The 19,242-nt window shown below is 45.9% G+C and overlaps 2 protein-coding genes across 2 annotated transcripts in view; both read left to right on the top strand.

Moving 5' to 3' along the window:
• Positions 1-19,242, top strand: part of LOC125705360 (uncharacterized) — a 311,911-nt gene that overhangs the window by 191,956 nt on the left and 100,713 nt on the right. The gene's annotated exons all lie outside the window — the stretch shown is intronic.
• Positions 1-19,242, top strand: part of LOC125705348 (uncharacterized) — a 99,443-nt gene that overhangs the window by 61,811 nt on the left and 18,390 nt on the right. Inside the window, exons 10-13 of the mRNA XM_048971877.1 lie at positions 1,684-1,791; positions 2,187-2,279; positions 9,457-9,537; positions 17,668-17,772. Coding sequence (XP_048827834.1) covers positions 1,684-1,791; positions 2,187-2,279; positions 9,457-9,537; positions 17,668-17,772 — 387 coding nt within the window. The remainder of the gene's footprint in view (positions 1-1,683; positions 1,792-2,186; positions 2,280-9,456; positions 9,538-17,667; positions 17,773-19,242) is intronic.

Raw genomic sequence — 19,242 nt, 5'->3', positions numbered from 1 at the left:
CTACGTGTCTTAGGGATTGTAAGAGACCTTCTGTTCGACATTCGTGACCAGTTAGAAGGTGGGCGGTCTGTTGTGTTTCCTTCTATGTTAATACTTGTTCAATAAAAATTTAATCTCTTAAAAAAAGGATACATACCAACCACAGTCTCCATGGCACCCAACGTGCTGAGGAGCAGCCCAGCTCACACATACCGTGAGCTACAGACTATCAGGCGATCACTGACACGTCTGCTCTTAAAGGAGACACCACTGAAGGGTAAATATGCCCCCCCCCATCTTTGTCCCCATTAGGCATCATCCTACCACATGCAGCTTCCTTGTTTGCCTCCAAAGTGTGTTTTGGCAGAGCTTCCTACTTCCACTTGAATATGGCGTCTCCTAATGTAACTGTCCCTCCCCAGTCTCTCTCTGGGAATCACTAAATCAACCCCCTCCTCCTCTGAAGACTAAATCACCAAATCAATAGCAAAGACACCGTAGCTTAAACTCAGCACATGATGAGCTGCTCCTGGCTGATAGCTGCAGTAGCTACATGCCCACCTACAGTCACAGACCCTGTCGCTCCTTCTGTCCTGTTTGCTGCTTGTTCTGCCTCTGATGCAACGTTTCCTCAGGCTTCTTTGTTTAACCATGATAATGTAGCTGTGTATTAGACTAGCCTAGGTGTGTGATCTATGTCTCACCCCAGTCACATTTCTTACAGGATAAAATGTGATTTTGTATATGAATGATACAGTGCAGTAATCAGAATATTAGCTATTCAGCTGGTGCAATAAAAGTTAATGTGTTTCGAAAGTTTTCATTTTAATAACTGCTCTATGCATACTGCTCTTCACGGCCATGTTAACTTACTGAAGCAAAGGATCATGGGAGTTGTAGGTTTGATTATTAACGTCATTGTCATCCTTACATTGTGAAATTACAAAGAAAAAAAAGTTGCAAATTGAGCACATAGTAACCGGTGTTGTTCAGAATTTATTTAAACCTTGCTGTAAATACAGAAACACCGTAAATACAGAAAAAAAATCTATCACTAGCAATGATAATTATATGATAATTATATGATAATTATATGCACTGTCACTCGAGAAATAGTGTGAAACAGGCTAAACAGTCTGGAACCTAAATCTAAAACCCTGAGGGGCCCAGAGCCCCTTCAGTCTCTATCAGCATGACGCCTCTGACTGCAGGTGCTCTGGTCCCCCCCCCCCTCCCCCCCCCCATACACACACACAAAACATGCATTTAGGTTAAATGGGGTCTAAAAATGGCCCATTGTGTGTGAGTGGATGATGTGTCCTGTGATGGACTGGCACCCCACCATGGTGTACCCTGCTCTGGGCTTTTTAGGGATAGTCTCACCATGGAACTCTACTTGAGAAGGGGTTATGATGGATGGATGGATGGATGGATGGATGATGTATATGTTAATTTAGTTTCTTTTGGCTGCTGGGAATTCAGAAATGTATTTTTTCACAATTAATATGCACATTTAGGGATGCATGATTAAATGCCCAAGCTAAACACTCTGGGATGTGCTTTTCATACCCCAATGTTCAATAAGGGATTCAAACCCAGAACCCCCAGGTGACAGGAATGTGCAGCACCAGTGAACACATCTGTTTTTGTACTCTGTCTGACATGAATTTCATGGTGACTGACTCTGTTCTTACTTTATTTTAGTTGCTGTCAGTGTTTATCTGGCGAAATACTCAGCTCTACCTTGGGAAGAACAACTTGCAACATTTTCCACTTTATTAATGTTTCCGGTCATCATGGTTTTATTCCCAGGTAAGTATGTTTTGGTAAAGTATCTATTTAAAAATTGTTTTAGACTTTGGTACATCAGGAACACTGGGGCAGAACTTGGTACTGAGGTATTTATTTGCTACATTATACTGAATGAGACACACAAATGTTAAACTTTGGATTGACATTGATATTTAAAAGTGTCTTTTTCATAATTAATATCTACACAATTAGGGAATTATGATACAGTAGTCAATTAAGACACCCTTTCATAACCCATTTAAATCTGCTGTGCACTATCAGTGCAGTATCCAATATGGGATTCAAACCCAGAACCCCCAGGTGACAGTGCTGTGCAGGGTTTTAAACACAGGATCACTGAACACCTCTGTTTGTGTCTGTGACTGGTGACTGACACTTATCTTCCCTTATTTCAGTTGGTCTCGGTGTGTTTCGGATAATACGCTTACGAAGGATGGGAGAAACAGTACGACTTGGAGACATTCTTGCAATCATGGCCGCTTTCCTGTGTAAGTATATTTATGTGGATTTATTTGTTCACATTAACATTTATGTTCATTGGCACATTAAGAATTCTGACCATAGTGAGATTTAGAGCTGTTTCATTTTCCATGGCACACAGGCCCAGTGGGCAGCTCTGCTGCTTCTTAGCTCCAGGGCTGGGGGTTCGAGTCCCACCTCTGCTCTTTGTGTGGAGTTTGCAGGTTCCGGTGTTTGACTTGCATGGATTAAAGTTTTCCGTCTCTATGATGGATTTCGGTCAACTGAGGCATTAAAGGTTAATAATGAGATTGATGCAGATCTGAAGGAAAAGTAATGAGGGGGGGTGGGGGGTAAACAAGCTTCGCAGACAAAGTTCTGGAAAGGCTGTGTTTATCTTCAGTTTAATTACGATTTAATTATCCTTCCTAAAAATAAAAATAAACATTAAGGTTTTGGGGGGCAGCATGGGGGTGCAGTGGTTAGCACTGTTGCCTCACACTTCTGGGACCCAGGTTCTCCGCCTGGGTCACATGTGTGTGGAGTTTGCATGTTCTCCCCCTGTCGTCGTGGGGTTTCCTCCGGGTACTCCGGTTTCCCCCCACAGTCCAAAAACATGCTGAGGCTAATTGGAGTTGCTAAATTCCCCATAGGTGTGCATGTGTGAGTGAATGGTGTGTGAGTGTGCCCTGCGATGGGCTGGCCCCCCATCCTGGGTTGTTCCCAGCCTTGTGCCCATTGCTTCCGGGATAGGCTCCGGACCCCCCCACGACCCAGTAGAATAAACGGTTTGGAAAATGGATGGATGGCATGATGGTTTTGGCAGTTCGCTTAAACAAGCTATTTCCCGACACTTAAGATACCAGACTTCATAGTAAGGAGAAAATAATTCCCCAGCATTTAGTGCCACATCAGTCTCAGAGGCTTTTAATGTCCCAAAACAAAGACGAGATGCAAAAGGGTGAATGGCACGGGCTCCTTGTTGCCTGGCATATCTAATAATAATAATAATAATAATAATAGGCTAGTAGTAGTATATTTTACATTTTCGAAAAAGTTCGGAATAGAACTTATTTATGTTTGGAAGTCAGTGGTGTGTTATGAAGTGCCTCATTCGCTAATAGTTGCTAAAAAAAGGTCGGAAAACAGTGGATAAACCCCATTGTTTAATGAAGCCAAAACTCTGAAACTCAAGAATCAGGACAGTGGCTCCGGTGTCGCAAGTGAGGCTAGAGCTTATGCCCCGTTAAAAATGAATAAATATCAGCAGTTTCGTAGTCCGTTCCGTTTTCTTGCTGTTAACAGAGGAATGGCAATGCGATGCTGCTCTAAATTTCCCGTATTTTAGTTCGGGACCTTGGGATTTTTCAGCCTGCTTTAAAATGAGGTTAGGCTATCTGTAAACGTAGGCTATATAAAGAATCCGTGAAGCCATATTTTACAGGACATCACTCACGCGCGTCATTTTCCTTTCGGTTTTGTCAGCATGGACACGCTTCTACACGGATGTGTCAGACATCGACAAAACAGTAAAAAATAAGTGGAGATGGGCTTGTCTGAATGAAATGGGCGATAATGGCAAGACATTCAGTTCATGGTGCAAAAAGATGAAAATGGCAGGTGTTTGCTTTTTGTGGTTTGCCATAAAAAATAGTCTATGGAAGAAATGGCTTTTTTCTTATCCACTCTCTTGGATATTACTAAAATTATTAAAGCATTGTTGTTAAAATAAATTTTCACAGAAAACTTGATGTTTCATTATTTATAGCCAATTATTGACAATGGTAAAATCTTGCCATAGCTTGAATTATTGTTACAATTATGTAAATGTAATTCAACTAGGGGCTTAGGGGATAATAGACAAGTGTTGAAAATTAGCTGCATGGCTGAGGTGGTATGGGTATGAGTGTGGGTATGGGTATGAGTGTTGGTATGGTTGTGAGTATGGGTATGAATGTGGGTATGGGTATGAGTGTGGGAATGAATGTGAGAATGAGTATGGGTATGGGTGTGGGTGTGGGTATGAGTGTGGATGTGGGTATGGGTATGAGTGTGGGTATGGGTGTGGGTATGGGTTTGGGTGTGGGTATGGGTGTGGGTATGAGTGTGGCTATGGGTATGAGTGTGGGTATGGGTGTGGGTATGAGTGTGGGTGTGGGTATGGGTATGAGTGTGGGTATGGGTGTGGGTATGGGTAATGGTTTGGGTGTGGGTATGGGTGTGGGTATGGGTGTGGGTATGGGTTTGGGTGTGGGTATGAGTGTGGGTATGGGTGTGGGTATGGGTTTGGTTGTGGGTATGAGTGTGGGTATGGGTATGAGTGTGGGTATGGGTGTGGGTATGGGTAATGGTTTGGGTGTGGGTATGGGTGTGGGTATGGGTTTGGGTGTGGGTATGAGTGTGGGTATGGGTGTGGGTATGGGTTTGGTTGTGGGTATGAGTGTGGGTATGGGTTTGGTTGTGGGTATGAGTGTGGGTATGGGTTTGGTTGTGGGTATGAGTGTGGCTATGAGTGTGGGTTTGGGTGTGGGTATGAGTGTGGGTATGGGTGTGGGTATGAGTGTGGGTATGGGTGTGGGTATGAGTGTGGGTATGAGTGTGGGTATGAGTGTGGGTGTGGGTATGAGTGTGGGTATGAGTGTGGGTATGGGTGTGGGTTTGAGTGTGGGTATGGGTATGAGTTTGGGTATGGGTTTTGGTGTGGGTATGAGTGTGGGTATGGGTATGGGTGTGGGTATGAGTGTGGGTATGGGTGTGGGTATGAATGTGGGTATGGGTATGGGTGTGGGTATGACTGTGGGTATGAGTGGATATGAGTGTGGGTGTGGGTATGAGTGTGGGTATGAGTGTGGGTATGGGTATGAGTGTGGGTGTGGGTGTGGGTATGAGTGTGGGTGTGGGTATGAGTGTGGGTATGGGTATGAGTGTGGGTATGAGTGTGGGTGTGGGTATGAGTGTGGGTATGGGTGTGGGTATGAGTGTGGTTATGAGTGTGCGTATGGGTGTGGGTATGAGTGTGGATGTGGGTATGGGTATGAGTGTGGGTATGGGTGTGGGTATGGGTTTGGGTGTGGGTATGGGTGTGGGTATGAGTGTGGCTATGGGTATGAGTGTGGGTATGGGTGTGGGTATGAGTGTGGGTGTGGGTATGGGTATGAGTGTGGGTATGGGTGTGGGTATGGGTTTGGTTGTGGGTATGAGTGTGGCTATGAGTGTGGGTTTGGGTGTGGGTATCAGTGTGGGTATGGGTGTGGGTATGAGTGTGGGTATGGGTGTGGGTATGAGTGTGGGTATGAGTGTGGGTATGAGTGTGGGTGTGGGTATGAGTGTGGGTATGAGTGTGGGTATGGGTGTGGGTTTGAGTGTGGGTATGGGTATGAGTTTGGGTATGGGTTTTGGTGTGGGTATGAGTGTGGGTATGGGTATGGGTGTGGGTATGAGTGTGGGTATGGGTGTGGGTATGAATGTGGGTATGGGTATGGGTGTGGGTATGACTGTGGGTATGAGTGGATATGAGTGTGGGTGTGGGTATGAGTGTGGGTATGAGTGTGGGTATGGGTATGAGTGTGGGTGTGGGTATGAGTGTGGGTGTGGGTATGAGTGTGGGTATGGGTATGAGTGTGGGTATGAGTGTGGGTGTGGGTATGAGTGTGGGTATGGGTGTGGGTATGAGTGTGGTTATGAGTGTGCGTATGGGTGTGGGTATGAGTGTGGATGTGGGTATGGGTATGAGTGTGGGTATGGGTGTGGGTATGGGTTTGGGTGTGGGTATGGGTGTGGGTATGAGTGTGGCTATGGGTATGAGTGTGGGTATGGGTGTGGGTATGAGTGTGGGTGTGGGTATGGGTATGAGTGTGGGTATGGGTGTGGGTATGGGTAATGGTTTGGGTGTGGGTATGGGTGTGGGTATGGGTGTGGGTATGGGTTTGGGTGTGGGTATGAGTGTGGGTATGGGTGTGGGTATGGGTTTGGTTGTGGGTATGAGTGTGGGTATGGGTTTGGTTGTGGGTATGAGTGTGGGTATGGGTTTGGTTGTGGGTATGAGTGTGGCTATGAGTGTGGGTTTGGGTGTGGGTATGAGTGTGGGTATGGGTGTGGGTATGAGTGTGGGTATGGGTGTGGGTATGAGTGTGGGTATGAGTGTGGGTATGGGTGTGGGTATGAGTGTGGGTATGAGTGTGGGTATGGGTGTGGGTTTGAGTGTGGGTATGGGTATGAGTTTGGGTATGGGTTTTGGTGTGGGTATGAGTGTGGGTATGGGTATGGGTGTGGGTATGAGTGTGGGTATGGGTGTGGGTATGAATGTGGGTATGGGTGTGGGTATGACTGTGGGTATGAGTGGATATGAGTGTGGGTGTGGGTATGAGTGTGGGTATGGGTATGAGTGTGGGTGTGGGTGTGGGTATGAGTGTGGGTGTGGGTATGAGTGTGGGTATGGGTATGAGTGTGGGTATGAGTGTGGGTGTGGGTATGAGTGTGGGTATGGGTGTGGGTATGAGTGTGGTTATGAGTGTGCGTATGGGTGTGGGTATGAGTGTGGGTTTGGGTGTGGGTATGAGTGTGGGTATGGGTGTGGGTATGAGTGTGGGTATGGATATGAGTGTGGGTATGGGTATGGGTGTGAGTATGAGTGTGGGTATGAGTGTGGGTATGGGTGTGGGTATGAGTGTGGGTATGGGTGTGGGTATGAGTGTGGGTATGAGTGTGGGTATGGGTGTGGGTATGAGTGTGGGTATGAGTGTGGGTATGGGTGTGGGTTTGAGTGTGGGTATGGGTATGAGTTTGGGTATGGGTTTTGGTGTGGGTATGAGTGTGGGTATGGGTATGGGTGTGGGTATGAGTGTGGGTATGGGTGTGGGTATGAATGTGGGTATGGGTGTGGGTATGACTGTGGGTATGAGTGGATATGAGTGTGGGTGTGGGTATGAGTGTGGGTATGAGTGTGGGTATGGGTATGAGTGTGGGTGTGGGTGTGGGTATGAGTGTGGGTGTGGGTATGAGTGTGGGTATGGGTATGAGTGTGGGTATGGGTGTGGGTATGGGTAATGGTTTGGGTGTGGGTATGGGTGTGGGTATGGGTGTGGGTATGGGTTTGGGTGTGGGCATGAGTGTGGGTATGGGTGTGGGTATGGGTTTGGTTGTGGGTATGAGTGTGGGTATGGGTTTGGTTGTGGGTATGAGTGTGGGTATGGGTTTGGTTGTGGGTATGAGTGTGGCTATGAGTGTGGGTTTGGGTGTGGGTATGAGTGTGGGTATGGGTGTGGGTATGAGTGTGGGTATGGGTGTGGGTATGAGTGTGGGTATGAGTGTGGGTATGGGTGTGGGTATGAGTGTGGGTATGAGTGTGGGTATGGGTGTGGGTTTGAGTGTGGGTATGGGTATGAGTTTGGGTATGGGTTTTGGTGTGGGTATGAGTGTGGGTATGGGTATGGGTGTGGGTATGAGTGTGGGTATGGGTGTGGGTATGAATGTGGGTATGGGTGTGGGTATGACTGTGGGTATGAGTGGATATGAGTGTGGGTGTGGGTATGAGTGTGGGTATGAGTGTGGGTATGGGTATGAGTGTGGGTGTGGGTGTGGGTATGAGTGTGGGTGTGGGTATGAGTGTGGGTATGGGTATGAGTGTGGGTATGAGTGTGGGTGTGGGTATGAGTGTGGGTATGGGTGTGGGTATGAGTGTGGTTATGAGTGTGCGTATGGGTGTGGGTATGAGTGTGGGTTTGGGTGTGGGTATGAGTGTGGGTATGGGTGTGGGTATGAGTGTGGGTATGGATATGAGTGTGGGTATGGGTATGGGTGTGAGTATGAGTGTGGGTATGAGTGTGGGTATGAGTGTGGGTGTGAGTGTGGGTATGAGTGTGGGTATGGGTATGAGTGTGGGTATGGGTGTGGATGTGGGTGTGGGTATGAGTGTGGGTATGAATGTGGGTATGGGTATGGGTGTGGGTATGAGTGTGGGTATGGTTATGAGTGTGGGTATGGGTTTTGGTGTGGGTATGAGTGTGGGTATGGGTGTGGGTATGAGTGTGGGTATGGGTATGAGTGTGGGTATGGGTGTGGGTATGAGTGTGGGTATGGGTATGAGTGTGGGTATGAGTGTGGGTATGGGTATGGGTGTGGGTATGAGTGTGGGTATGAGTGTGGGTATGGGTATGAGTGTGGGTATGGGTTTTGGTGTGGGTATGAGTGTGGGTGTGGGTATGAGTGTGGGTGTGGGTATGAGTGTGGGTATGGGTATGAGTGTGGGTATGAGTGTGGGTATGGGTATGGGTGTGGGTATGAGTGTGGGTATGAGTGTGGGTATGGGTATGAGTGTGGGTATGGGTGTGGGTATGAGTGTGGGTATGGGTATGAGTGTGGGTATGGGTATGAGTGTGGGTATGGGTTTTGGTGTGGGTATGAGTGTGGGTGTGGGTATGAGTGTTGGTATGAGTGTGGGTATGGGTATGAGTGTGGTTATGGGTGTGGGTGTGGGTATGAGTGTGGGTATGAGTGTGGGTATGAGTGTGGGTATGGGTATGAGTGTGGGTATGAGTGTGGATATGAGTGTGGGTATGGGTGTGGGTATGAGTGTGGGTGTGAGTGTGGGTATGAGTGTGGGTATGGGTGTGGATGTGGGTATGAGTGTGGATATGAGTGTGGGTATGGGTGTGGGTATGAGTGTGGGTGTGAGTGTGGGTATGAGTGTGGGTATGGGTATGAGTGTGGGTATGGGTGTGGGTGTGTGCCTGCGACACGGAGTATTTGGTTTAAAAAAAAAAATGAAAAAAATTCAGTCAGATCCATGCACTTGTACTCTGGGCACCTTACATTTTACCCAGTAGGATGTTATTGTGTAGACCTGATGTAGGGTGATATGTAGGGTGTATGGGCTGGGGCGGGGGGCACCTGACTGCCACGCGGGATGGTCCGGGATCCCCCCCCAGCTTACATGCTCCAGCCCCCACCTTCATCACGTCACAGGGTTTTGAGGGACTCTCTGACTTGCGGGGGCATTAGACTCCTTGACCTGTATTTTGGCCCCTGCTGCCCTCGGATCATGGGCCTTACTGTGCATGACCTCACAGTGCAGTCGGGTCCTGGGGACGACAGGATTTATCTCAGGGGAGGAAAAGCCCAAAGACACTTTGTTATTTAATATCATGTTATATCTGTATAGACTGGTGAGAGAATGAAGGTGTCCGATTTGCTCTGTTTGCCTTACAGATGATCCCACACTGTGTAACATCCTGCACATTGCTATTTATTCCCAAGTCTTTGCCTGGATGAACGGCACATTTATATTAAGTGAGTTTCCCTGCATTTTCATACTTATTATGTGTAAATGGAGGTGGGTGTTTGTAATATATTTAATAACTTCTGTTGTGTTGAGGCTCACGACCAGGTGTGAAGGGGGGGGGGGGGGGTAGAAAAGGAGGCAGAGATCCAGAGGTGAGGAAGGAGGAGAACAGGGTTTAATAAGGTAAAATCAGGGTATGGGACAGGAACAGCAGGGACAGGGCAACTGGGACACAGCAGAACCAGGTGCAAACACAGAGAGCAAGGATTAGCACAGGTAGGGAAACACAGGCCAGGGGTTCAAGGTCCGAATGAGGACTTCTGGGGAGCTGGAGCTTAAACGGGCAGAGGGGAAAGGAGGGAACTAGAGGCTGATGCAGTGAACCTGTCAAACCAGTCTTGTGAGCTCTGAGTGGTGCAGGGAGGAGAGACTGTGAGCGCCCTCTGCTGGTTACCGGAGGTGTTGTGACACAGTGGGCAGTACTGTAACTTCACACTGAGGATTCGATTCCTGGGTCTGTGTGTGGGACTGAGCCCTGATTGGTCCAAACCCATTAATCTGACTTATGTGTGGGTCTGGACAGCAGGGGGATGATGGATAAAAACACGTCTGTGTTCACAGTGAAAAGCGAGTTTATGACGCTGTCTCCTTTATTGTTATTCGTCTGTGTCAGTGTGTCAGTGTGAGGGTTCAGCATCATTATGAATAAGCATGTAGTGCCTGAATGCTGAATACTCAGTCCTGATTGTATTCAGTATTGTATTCTGGTAGGGTACTCAAAATGTACCTCATTCAGAATACCTTTAGACGCTGTAATATGTTATAAAGCCAACAAGGTTGATTAAAGGAGTAACTATGGTAATGAACAGCCGAAATAATCTGCGAACAAACTTTTGGAGCACGTGAGCATCGACATCCCCAAACCACTACCAGAACGCTTTGCATCCAGGTTAGCTGTTCCAGGGTGCAGTGAAACCTCTCCACCAGGCCGTCACTCTGAGGGGAGAGGTGTGGGTCTTGTGTTTGCGCAGCCGGCTGCACAGGGAGGCAAACACAGCAGACTCAGAGTTCATTCCCAAATTACAGTGCAGGGTCTCTGGCTCCCCGAACCAGCTAAACAGAAGCTCCACCAGGGCATCTGCAACTGTCTCCTCCTCCTGGTCAGGGGTGGTAGGCTTCTGGCCACAGGGTGAAGTAATCCATCCCCGTAAACACATACCTGTTACCCCTAACGGAACGGGAAAGGTGGCCTAAAACACCCACTGCTGCTCTTTCCATTGTGACCCCACTGGGAGCAGCTGGAGCTGGGAGAGTGACCTGCCCATAGGGCCCTTCTGTGCCATCCAGAGGTCACAGCGGGGGCTGAAGTCCTCAACCCTGAAGTGGCCAGACCCTGCAGCCTCAGTCAGAGCCTGGAGCCCGACCACTCACAGGGCCCTGGGGACTCCGGCTGCCACCTCTCCTCACCAGTGGCAGCTCCTTCCATGCCCACTACAGCACACTGTCACAGAGGTGCATGGTCTCGAATTTGGACCACAGCCCCTCACTCTCCTGTGACAGTGCACCATCACTAGTAGCTCTATGGGTGACACAGTAACATTGCTCCACCATGTTGAACATGCGGCTGTAGGTCGGGACCCCCCTCTCTCCATGCACCCCCCTGGGAGAGCCTCCCTACCTCTACCCCACTGGTGTCTAGAATAAAGGGCAGCACTGGGACCTCACTCAGGGCCTTTTCAGTCTACAGAAGGCCTCCTGGCACTGTGGTGACCAGACAAACTCTCAGTGATGTGCTCAAGACCATCTGTTTAAAGATCAAGACAAAGTCAAGACCCATGACAACCCAAGACCATGACAAGATCAAGACTTTCAATCAAGACAAAAGATTTGAAAATTCTCAATCAGAATTTAGATAATTTTTGGCAGAGTGCACCCACATTGGGCCTATATTTTCAGTGAAAGAGTGAGTGAAAGAAATACCTCATGGACAGCTCTCCAAAGAGAACGTACCAGTCCTTGATGCGGTGTGAGGTGACTGGGAGCAGGGCTGCTGCCAGGGTGTGAAAAATAGTTCTGGGACCCAGGAATTGGGGGGGGGGTCTCGTCAATGACACATTACATACAGGAGCCTTGTTTTCTGGAGGATAGGCATGTTAAATGAGAATTCATATAAATTAATTGATAGTTTAGGTTACAGCAAGTTATGTGGAGCCATTGCAGTATATAAATATGCCTTACTGAATGTATTTAGGTCTATATCTAAGATCATCACAGAGCAGTAACATATGGGTATGAGGCATGTAATTTAAGGTTATTTGTAACAATATATAAAGATAAAAATGAAAGAGAAATGCTTGATATTAACACCATTACAAGCCAATATCAAATTCACTTGTTTTGATATACAAATTTGGCTTTGAAATGTTTCTATAGACACTATTACTGATACCGTCCTCTCCATAAACTGTTTATTATTATTTTTTATTAATGACATTATGTGACACATTAGTTCGTTAGAAACTAATGTAACCCATTAGGTGTAACATTAAAGAAACACAACCTTTAACACAATCAGAGCAGCCTGGCCTTCGCTTATATTTAACATGTTTCATACAATTATCTTTACTCCAAACGCTATAGCAGGTCACAGTTTTCTAAGGTTTTTTTACAGATAATGATCATTGTTTTGTCTTTCTGAATGATATGCAGCCTGTGCCCCCTCCCTCACAATGCTGCAGGGTCACATGCACACAGTGTGAATTCCAGCTGCTTACAGTGAAGTTCCCGAGTCGCGCATCATCTATCATGCTGATACTGAATGATCTATCTCTCTCTCACTCACACCCAGCAGACACTGTTAATAACACATTAGAAATGTATCAATAATGCACTTGGCCCACAATCATTTTCAACTGCTAATTTTTCTTTATTCAGGTGAATATTTAGCTTCAAATGTCATTTCAATTTTTTTTTTAAATTACTGGGGTCCGACCTCAGTGACCTCATATCTGGCCACGTCCCTGATTGGCAGCGCTCCCCAGACAAACGAGTTGGTACAGGACAGCACATACATCCAGATGGAAACTGTAACCCAAGGTGGTGGAGTTGTAATCCAATTGAGTGCTCAATATCTCTTAGCAGCAGCCCCTGCGCCCTCTGAATATGTCCAATAGCATTATACCGCCGGGGCAGCTGGGAGATGTAGTACATTTTTAAGTAGCACTGCTACAAGAGGACAGCACAGGAAAATTAAGATCCACTAAGTAAGGGGAAAGAACTATATTTCAGATAATATGTTTTGTAATATTTCAAGACTAATGGCCAAGATCAAGACAAAATGGGCTCAAGACAGAGACCCCCTTTACCTTAGGTAGCATTACATCATTGTCGGAAGCAGCAGGCTAAACCGGCTGATGGGAGAGAAAAGGTCTGACAGGAAGTGGCAGAACCCCACAAATGTTCCATCCTCCTCAGTGGCTGTGATCTGCAAATACATCAGTGTAGTTTTCATTCTCAGCTCTCATACAACCAGAGTTAAACTGATTTCAATAATGAAATACTGTCCACCTTAAAACAGTGAGCTGTGTCTGCAGTGGCTGAGGCACCTGCCAGCTGATCCTGGTTTAGGAAGCTGCTCACCCTCCGGGACACATGAGGCAGCCTCCTTGTCCCTTTCGCCCCACTGCGTGCATTCACTGTCACTCCAGTTTCAGCTGCCTCACTGATTTGGGGCTGAAGTGGTATGTTTTCCAGATTTGCTGCCCAGTAGTAGAACATAAGATCAGGCCGCCCAGGTCACCCCCCCCCCCCCCCATCCTGCTGCCTGTAGAGAGCTTTTCCTTAGTCTTGCTACCTTGCCTGCCCATATAAATGGAAGAATAATTTTATCAGGCTGCTTCAAGACGAATTTGGTCAAAAAGAGGAAGGTACTGAAAGATAAATAAAAATCTCGGCAAGATATTCATTTTTATAACCTGCACTCTGCCAGCTAATGAAAGTTTAATCTCACGATATAATGATAGAATACAATAACTCACCAAGTAGAAATGTTTTCTTTAGGTATTTCACTGTAGACTCACTGGTCAGCTCAATGGCTCTTTGCAGTCTATTTGCACACTGGCTGATTGTAGACCTTCTGCCAGCCTTTTAGCCTCCCCTTTACAAATGGTGATAAATGAAAATGAAAAATGAAAACACTACTTTTAGTAGTTTAATCTGGACCGTTTTTGTAGGTCTGCCTTCACTTTCTCCAATAGTTTATAAGAATTCTTTTTATGTAGCCCCTGAAATGAATGGGCAATGTTTATCCCTAATAATGAAAACTTACCGATGAGAGATGCAAAGGTATCTGCCCTGTGTGAGATGTTTGGCTGGAGAGTTTATCGGGAGACACACCGATTTTTGAAAAGTTTATTTTATAGCCTAAAAATGCAGCAACATCATCTACAATTTGAGTTATTTTATCGGCACTGGTGGCAAAGTCCATTATGTACAGTAATAGATCGTCTGCGTACAGGGAGACACGATACTCTGCATTTCCCCATGTTATACCCTGCAGATGTGCTGATGATCTCAGCATTATGGCTAAAGGTTCTATAGCTCATGTGAACAGCAAAGCGACAGCAGACATCCATGACAGGTTCCGTGTGACAGCAGACATCCATGACAGGTTCCGTGTGACAGTAGACATCCATGATGGGTTCCGTGTGACAGCAGACATCCACGACGGGTTCCATGTGACAGTAGACATCCATGATGGGTTCCGTGTGACAGCAGATGTCCATGACGGGTTCCGTTTGACAGTAGACATCCATGATGGGTTCCGTGTGACAGCAGACATCCACGATGGGTTCCGTGTGACAGTAGACATCCATGATGGGTTCCGTGTGACAGCAGACATCCATGATGGGTTCCGTGTGACAGCAGACGTCCATGATGGGTTCCGTGTGACAGCAGACGTCAATGACGGGTTCCGTGTGACAGCAGACATCCATGACGGGTTCCGTGTGACAGCAGACATCCATGACAGGTTCCACTTGTTAATATGCTGAGTACTGACCAGACGTGTGAACACGAGCTTGAGGTGATTAAAAAAGACAGCGTGTCCAGGAGGTGAAGTTCCTACCAAACCCAGATTTAAATAAATACCCCCATTCTACACGATTAAAGGCTTTTTTTCACATCTAAAGAAAGTACCACCTCAGGCTTAGTTGCTTTAGGTAAAACAAAAATAATATTGATGAAGCCAGTCTGGTTCTTGTTGATGACTGAGGAGAGATATGGTTCTAAGCTTTTTGCCAGGATGTTTACATCAGTATTTATTAATAATAAGAATAATCTTTATTTATGTAGCACCTTTCATACGATTATATAAAAAAGCAAAAACAAGGTCTAAAGTAAGAATAAGATTTATGTATAAAACAGAATTACATAAAAAGAATATAGGGACAAATTAAAAATGCTAAATATTAAAAGCCAGGGTAAATAAATACATTTCTAAAAGCTTTTTAAAATAAGACAGTGACCCAGCTTCTCTAACTGCCACTGGTAGTGTGTTCCACAGTTTGGGTGCATAATGACTAATAATAAAAATAATGATTAATAATTAATAACTAAAAGCTGTCCCTCTAGATATTTATGCTGACAAATAGGAGACAAGACACACAGAACAGGCAAATCTTAAACCAGCTCTAAGGACTGTATGCCGTGTGTGAGAGGGAGGGGGCATGTTGGATCCCTAAAACACCCACACCGGGGGTTAGGCTGCGTCCACACGGCATAATTTTAAAGTGCGTCCGGTTTCTGCTGCTTCGCCGCGCCGCTCAAGGTTCAGATCGATTGAACCTGGTGCGCCGACCTCCACCAAAGCGGCATCCAGTCAGATATAATATCCGCTTTGCGACGGGCAGCTTCAGCGACTTGGGAACCAAACCTCTTAGCAACATGGAGGAGAAACTAATGACTGCAGTGTCCCAGTACCCCGAATTATTTAATGTCACTTTAAAGCCAAATCGAGAGACTCTCACCATACATGGAAAGTTCCCTCACTAAATTAAATTTACCTTATACTGTCGCGTATGGAAAGTAAAGTTTCATGGAGCCATCCTGAGCTTTTGTAATATTTGCCTTTTTTCGGCCCAACAGTAAGAGAGCGAGTGCCTTTTTCATGTAACAGTTAACAGTTAACAGTCTGCTAACAGATTAACAGTTATTCTGTCCTCCAAAGCCATACAAAAGTATAACATTAAACCCAAAGCTTTTTAAATATCACACACCAGTTTTTTGAGCCGTATCCTCGTTTAGCCATCGTCACTGTGAGCTCTGAGCACAGAGTTCTCCCTTATCTGATGGTATAATGGTTCTGCTGCTGCTGGGGTGTCGAGGTGATGAACTTCATTGTTTAGGGTAATGCGGAGATGAGCTGGGTAGCTCAGGACAAATGCAATTCCAGCCGTAAACAATTTAGTGACCACAGGTGCCGGGGTGATGGTAGCCCCCCCCCCCAGAAGCTCAGAGTCTCGCACTCTAGGTCTAACCAGCAGCCTGTAGCCCTGAGGGAGTCTAACCCAGGATGCAGGGGTCCTGCACTGCTGCCACCCACACTGGGTGATGCACCGTCTTGCCCCTGAGAGCCACAGACAGCATCCCCCTCCCTCTCATGGTGGGTCACCTCACCGGTCACCATGTGCACAGGGGTCGGCTTCAGCTGAGTCCAGGCAGCCCCACGTCGGGCCTCACCAGTGTGATGGTCCCCCCCCCCTCATGTCCACTATGGTGGAGTAGGGGACTCCCTCCACTGTGACAGGGACATGGCAAAAGTCCCAAGCACAGGTGTGACCCAGCTTGCCACCGGGGGGCATCATCATAAGCTTCTGGGGGGAACGGGGTCAGACTCCCCCCTCTGTGTTGCTGGGCCCCTCCTGAAGCAGGTGGTGATGGGATGAGTGTGTTAGGGCTGCATACAGTCCCCTCTACATGGACCCTGCACTGTTTCCCTGCGCTTGGCCCTGCATGGGTCATTCCCTGACCGGGTGGCCAAGCTGGTCACACCCCCAGCAGATTGGGTGGTAGACAGAGTTACCATCCTGACCATGTCCTCCCCAGGTACAGCAGGGTTCAACGCCCTGTGTGTCGTGACACGTTACTCCTGTGACCATCATCAAAATTATCTGCCATTTGTGTCACAGTCACCCCTCTGTTGGTTTGTCCCAGACAGGATCGCCTTCACTCACATCTCACATCGATCAGTCATGGCCGCCCAACACCCTGTCAGCAGGTCGTGGTTTTTCCCTCCTCAGACTCTCAGTAGCTTCTCACCACGGCTGGCTGTCAGCTCCCCATAAGCCTTGCTGTATCGGAGATGCTCTGACCCAGTCGTCTGACCATAAAGATTCGGTTCTTGTCAAAGCCACTCAGATCATTATCTCGGCCCATTTATTCTGCATTCAACATGTCAGCTAAAAGTATCAAATGCTGTGTAATATATCCCAGACCTTCACATGCGCCGTTTTCACCAGAAACTCAACATCATTCACATCACGTGGGGGGAGTTATAATGTTTTGGCTCATTAGTGTATTAAGAATAAATAATAATATTTACTCATTTTCTTAATATTCCAGTATCCTGTTTTTCAGGATGTTTTATTTTTGTATTGTGTACTTTTTAATTCCTTGGTTCCAGGTTCACTTGTTTTCATTCTGTACTGTCTTTGCACTTTGTCTGTTTGGGACTGTATGTATCTCTGTCTGTGTTCTTCACACTTGCTGCTATTTGCAGAAGAATTTCCCCTTGGGATCAACACAGTTTCTCTTAAATCCCATACAGTGTCTGTATTCTCAAATACTGTTTCATAAACATAACATGAGCTGAACACAGCAAACACATTTTTGTATTCTGAATATGTAACACAGGTACCTGTATTCCAGTACAACCCAACCCTGGTGTCATGTGACTGGGAATGTGTGAATTGTACCTTTATAAAGGGAGCAGAAGGAAAGACAGCGAGTGTTTAAATGAGGAAAAGCTTTGATTTATTAAACACAGTCATGATGTTACATTTTATATTCATATATCATAGGATAAGGCACTAGTGTGGATAATTATACACCACAGACTAACGTGATCTTTTTCTTTTCAGAATATTCAATTTCGATTTCAGTAGCTTCTTTGGGAATCTCTGCCTGCATCATTATCAAGGATTATTTATTATTTATTGAAAAAAAGCGCTTGGAGGGATTTTACTGTAAGTATGAAACATTGTACTGAACCATATTCAGCCTGTTTGTCACTGATAATTTACATGAGTCACCCTTTAAAATGAGTCATCAGAGTACAATTAAAATCCATGTAATTCTCAAAATTTAACTCTCCCCTCTTTATATGCAGTTTAAAATTGTAACACATTGCATAATGAAACTTATTGAAATATTCATTTCATGATTATTTTTAGCAAAATTTAAGTATTTTCCTTAATTTCTATTTTCCCTATTCTCAAAAGTATACAAACTGACCTACATTGTACATAAAAACACTTCACACCCTTAGAACCTTCTTATCTATGACCATGATGATACATTATTACAGTTTATCACCATGAATTTCTCCCTTAGAACCTTCTTATCTATGACCATGAAGATACATTATTACAGTTTATCACCATGAATTTCTCCCTTAGAACCTTCTTATCTATGACCATGAAGATACATTATTACAGTTTATCACCATGAATGTCTCCCTTAGAACCTTCTTATCTATGACCATGAAGATACATTATTACAGTTTATCACCATGAATGTCTCCCTGGTATTTTGCTGCTTATTCCTGGTTCTTTGGAGGCTCCATGATGAGCCATAATCAGCCCTTTATTTATTCAGCAAGATCCTCCCCATGCGGCTGAGACTGCAGCCTCTCCTAAGTGTCGCCTCTCCTCCCTTCTCTCTCCTCAGCTGCCTTACTGTCAATGTCTGCACCCATCTGTCACAGTCTTTCATGTCTCCTCCCCATTTGGCCAGCAGATGTCGCTGGCCATCCTGTCCTCCTCGTTGTGAGTGTGTTAGTGTGTCTCCCCTCCTCCCTGCACTGCCCCATGACTCAATGAGTTGAGCATGTGGTTATTTCTAAACCCTGTTGTCTTGTGTTTGAATCCAGTCACCTCTGTTTGACTTTAATAGATTTTGTTTCCTTTTGTCATTTGTTTTGCTACTTCCTGAGTTTTGTGGTTTGCGTTTTTTGTTTTGGGTTTTGCTAGGTGCCTGTGTTTGTGATTATGTGTTACTTGTCTTCGGTATATTCTGTTTCTAAGTTTCCGTGTTAGTTTCTGAGTTCCTTGATTTAATTATTAGTTTAATCTATAACCTGTTTTTCCAGGCCTTGTTAATTGTTCTCACCTGTCCTCTGTTATTCTTCTTAGTCTCTGTATACAGGTTCCTGATCCTGGTCTGTTCTGCGTGGAGCCATTTGTTGTTGGTGTTATTTCTGATGATGGTGTTCTTGTTGACTGTGGTTCCCTGATTTACTGTTTGTTATTTTTGATTCCCTGCCTGTTCTCGGTGAATCCAGTTCCCCTTCATAGATCCTTTTGTTCTATCAGCTTACTTTATACCCCTTTTTAGCTATGACCCCTCGTGGTCTGTTTTCCAGTGTTTTCTGATTCTGTTAATAAACCCCTGTGTTCCCACTGAGCCGCCAGTGGATCGCCCACTGCTTATTCTGC

This window comes from Brienomyrus brachyistius, chromosome 12 (genome assembly GCF_023856365.1).
Source record: "Brienomyrus brachyistius isolate T26 chromosome 12, BBRACH_0.4, whole genome shotgun sequence".
Classification (NCBI taxonomy): Eukaryota; Metazoa; Chordata; class Actinopteri; order Osteoglossiformes; family Mormyridae; genus Brienomyrus; species Brienomyrus brachyistius.
This window is presented reverse-complemented; position numbering and strand designations above follow the sequence as displayed.